The sequence below is a fragment of the Eucalyptus grandis genome, chromosome 3, assembly GCF_016545825.1.
Source record: "Eucalyptus grandis isolate ANBG69807.140 chromosome 3, ASM1654582v1, whole genome shotgun sequence".
NCBI lineage: Eukaryota > Viridiplantae > Streptophyta > Magnoliopsida > Myrtales > Myrtaceae > Eucalyptus > Eucalyptus grandis.
This window is the reverse complement of record NC_052614.1, coordinates 4,375,318-4,377,588: the sequence shown is the minus strand read 5'-3', so window position 1 is coordinate 4,377,588 and position 2,271 is coordinate 4,375,318. Positions and strand designations below refer to the sequence as shown.

Genomic DNA, 2,271 nt, shown 5'->3' with positions numbered 1-2,271 from the left:
TTCCATTTAGCGTTGAGATAGAACCGCCACCAGATAATGCCTAAAAGTAAAAGGCCATGACTAAGCACGCGTAGAGGAAGACTCCATGAAGTGGAAAAGAAAGGCGCGCTTGGAGCAGTGAATGGAATGATCATCCATCGGATATTGCCGAGAAGCCAACGTCGAGGATGAGGAGCTTTGACTACAAGAAGGCAGCGAGTGAGTAGTTGTTTTTTAGTCAATTTGAAGGCATCTCCAGATTCCTAGTGTGAACGCATGAAATACATGAAACGACCTACGCGCTGTGAGAGATTAAAATATGCACAATAGTCGAACAATCGTGCCTTGCCTCCTGCTTTCCCTTCTTCCTCTTTACCAACCCCGCTGTAAATGTGGCGCAGAGATAGTCCGCTAATCATTTCCTCCTCCAATCCATCCACAATAGTCGGGCCTCAGAGAGAGAGAGAGAGAGAGGAGGGAGGGAGGGAGGGAGGGAGGGAGACCGTGCTCTGCAATGGAAGAACGACAATGCAAGCGAGCAAAATTCACTGAAGCTTCGAGTTCGTCCACCTCTATGATTGGAAAAAATAACTACGTATTCTTGAACTTTAGAGGTCCCGATACTTGCAATGGCTTCATCGATCACCTCTACCATAGACTCCGAGATGTGGGCCTGCCGTTCCATCCAAACTTCGTGTTCAAAGATGATGAGAACCTCTGCCTTGGTGAGCCAATTGCTGAAAATCTTCTTAGTGCAATCAAGCACTCTAAGGTTTCAATTCCAGTTATCTCGAAAAATTATGCTGCTAGCGAATGGTGCCTCCGCGAACTCATTCATATTATGGAGTGCAAGGAAAGTAGAGGACAAATAGTCTTGCCTGTGCTTTACAAGGTGAAATCCAAGGATGTGAAACACATGCAGGGGAAATTTGGAGAAGCCTTCAAATCCAGTATGGATCGTTTTGATGAGGAGATTAAACAACAAGGGCCGGAAGCGCTCAAAACAGCACTTACTCTTAGAGTATACGAATCAGGCAAATTTGCTAATGGGTACGTGGTTTACCTTGTTTTAACATATCCTTGCCGGAAGAAGAATTTTTCTATAAATCATCCTTAATCCTTGTTTTGTGGAGCCATTAATAAGTTATCATGTGTTGTGTCATTTGACAGGCGTGAAGCGGAATTAGTAGATAAACTTGTAGAAATAATAATGCGAGACCAGCAACATAATTTTCAACCGTGTCTTCCCGTGAACTTGGTTGGAATTGACGATCATGTGGCTGAGGTTATGAAATTGATGGATACTGATCGTCTAGACACTCGTATTATTGGGATTTATGGGATTGGTGGCATTGGTAAGACAACTCTAGCTACAATTATCTATAACAAACTTTTTGACAAGTTTGAGTGTTGTAGTTTTCTCAAGGATATTAGAGAAACAATCAATGGCAAGGGTATCGAGCCTATGCAATCTCGATTGATCTCAGATGTACTAAAACTTCATGACCATCAAGTGCCAGATTCTGATAGAGGAATTAATACAATCCGATCTTGTTGCACACAAAAGAAGGTACCTATTCTTCTTGATGATGTGGATTGTAAAGACCACCTCAATAAGTTGATTGGAGGTTGTAGTTTCATGTCAGGAAGTAGGATCATTGTTACAAGTCGAGATAAGGCCCTCTTGAAGTCTGAATATGAGTATGAACTCAAAGAAATGAATCGCGAAGACTCTTTGCTTTTGTTTAGTAGATATGCATTTGAAAGGGAACAGCCTCCCACAAAACTTGCGGCTCTCTCTACTAATATTGTTGCCACCACAGGAGGGCTTCCCTTAGCTCTCATGGTTATAGGTTCACTTCTCCAAGGAGAAGAAGATGAAAGAAAATGGAGAGAAATGCTGAAGAAATTGACAAAGGCACCTGATGTGACAGTACAACAAAAGTTGAGGATAAGTTATGATGCGTTAGAACCTAAAGAACAAGAAATCTTTCTTGACATAGCATGTTTTTTCATTGGAACTAATAAAAGATCGGCCATTTACCTATGGGATGATCTTGAATTTTATCCACTATCTGCATTTGCAAAAATGACTCAACGCATGTTAATAAAATGCGATGATAACAAGAAGTTGAGAATGCATGATCAGTTAAGAGATTTAGGTAGAATTTTTACCCGTCCAGCACATAAGAAGCCCTGGGAATGCAGAAGATTATGGGATGAGGAAGCCAAGGAAGTTCTAGGACGCAAGGTAACAATTATGTCTCCTTTAGGCCTCTCCCATGTTCTCTA

The 2,271-nt window shown here is 41.7% G+C and overlaps 1 protein-coding gene across 1 annotated transcript; it reads left to right on the top strand.

Annotated features, from left to right (window-relative positions):
- Positions 1–493: 493 nt before the first annotated feature.
- LOC104438917 (toll/interleukin-1 receptor-like protein) lies at positions 494–1,096 on the top strand. The gene has a single exon (XM_039309217.1). It carries the CDS (start codon positions 494–496, stop codon positions 1,094–1,096), a length of 603 nt encoding a protein of 200 aa, XP_039165151.1.
- Positions 1,097–2,271: the final 1,175 nt, after the last annotated feature.

Coding starts and splice junctions, on each gene's coding strand:
- LOC104438917 (XM_039309217.1), top strand. CDS start 494: ATGGAAGAACGACAATGCAAGCGAGCAAAATTCACTGAAGCTTCGAGT.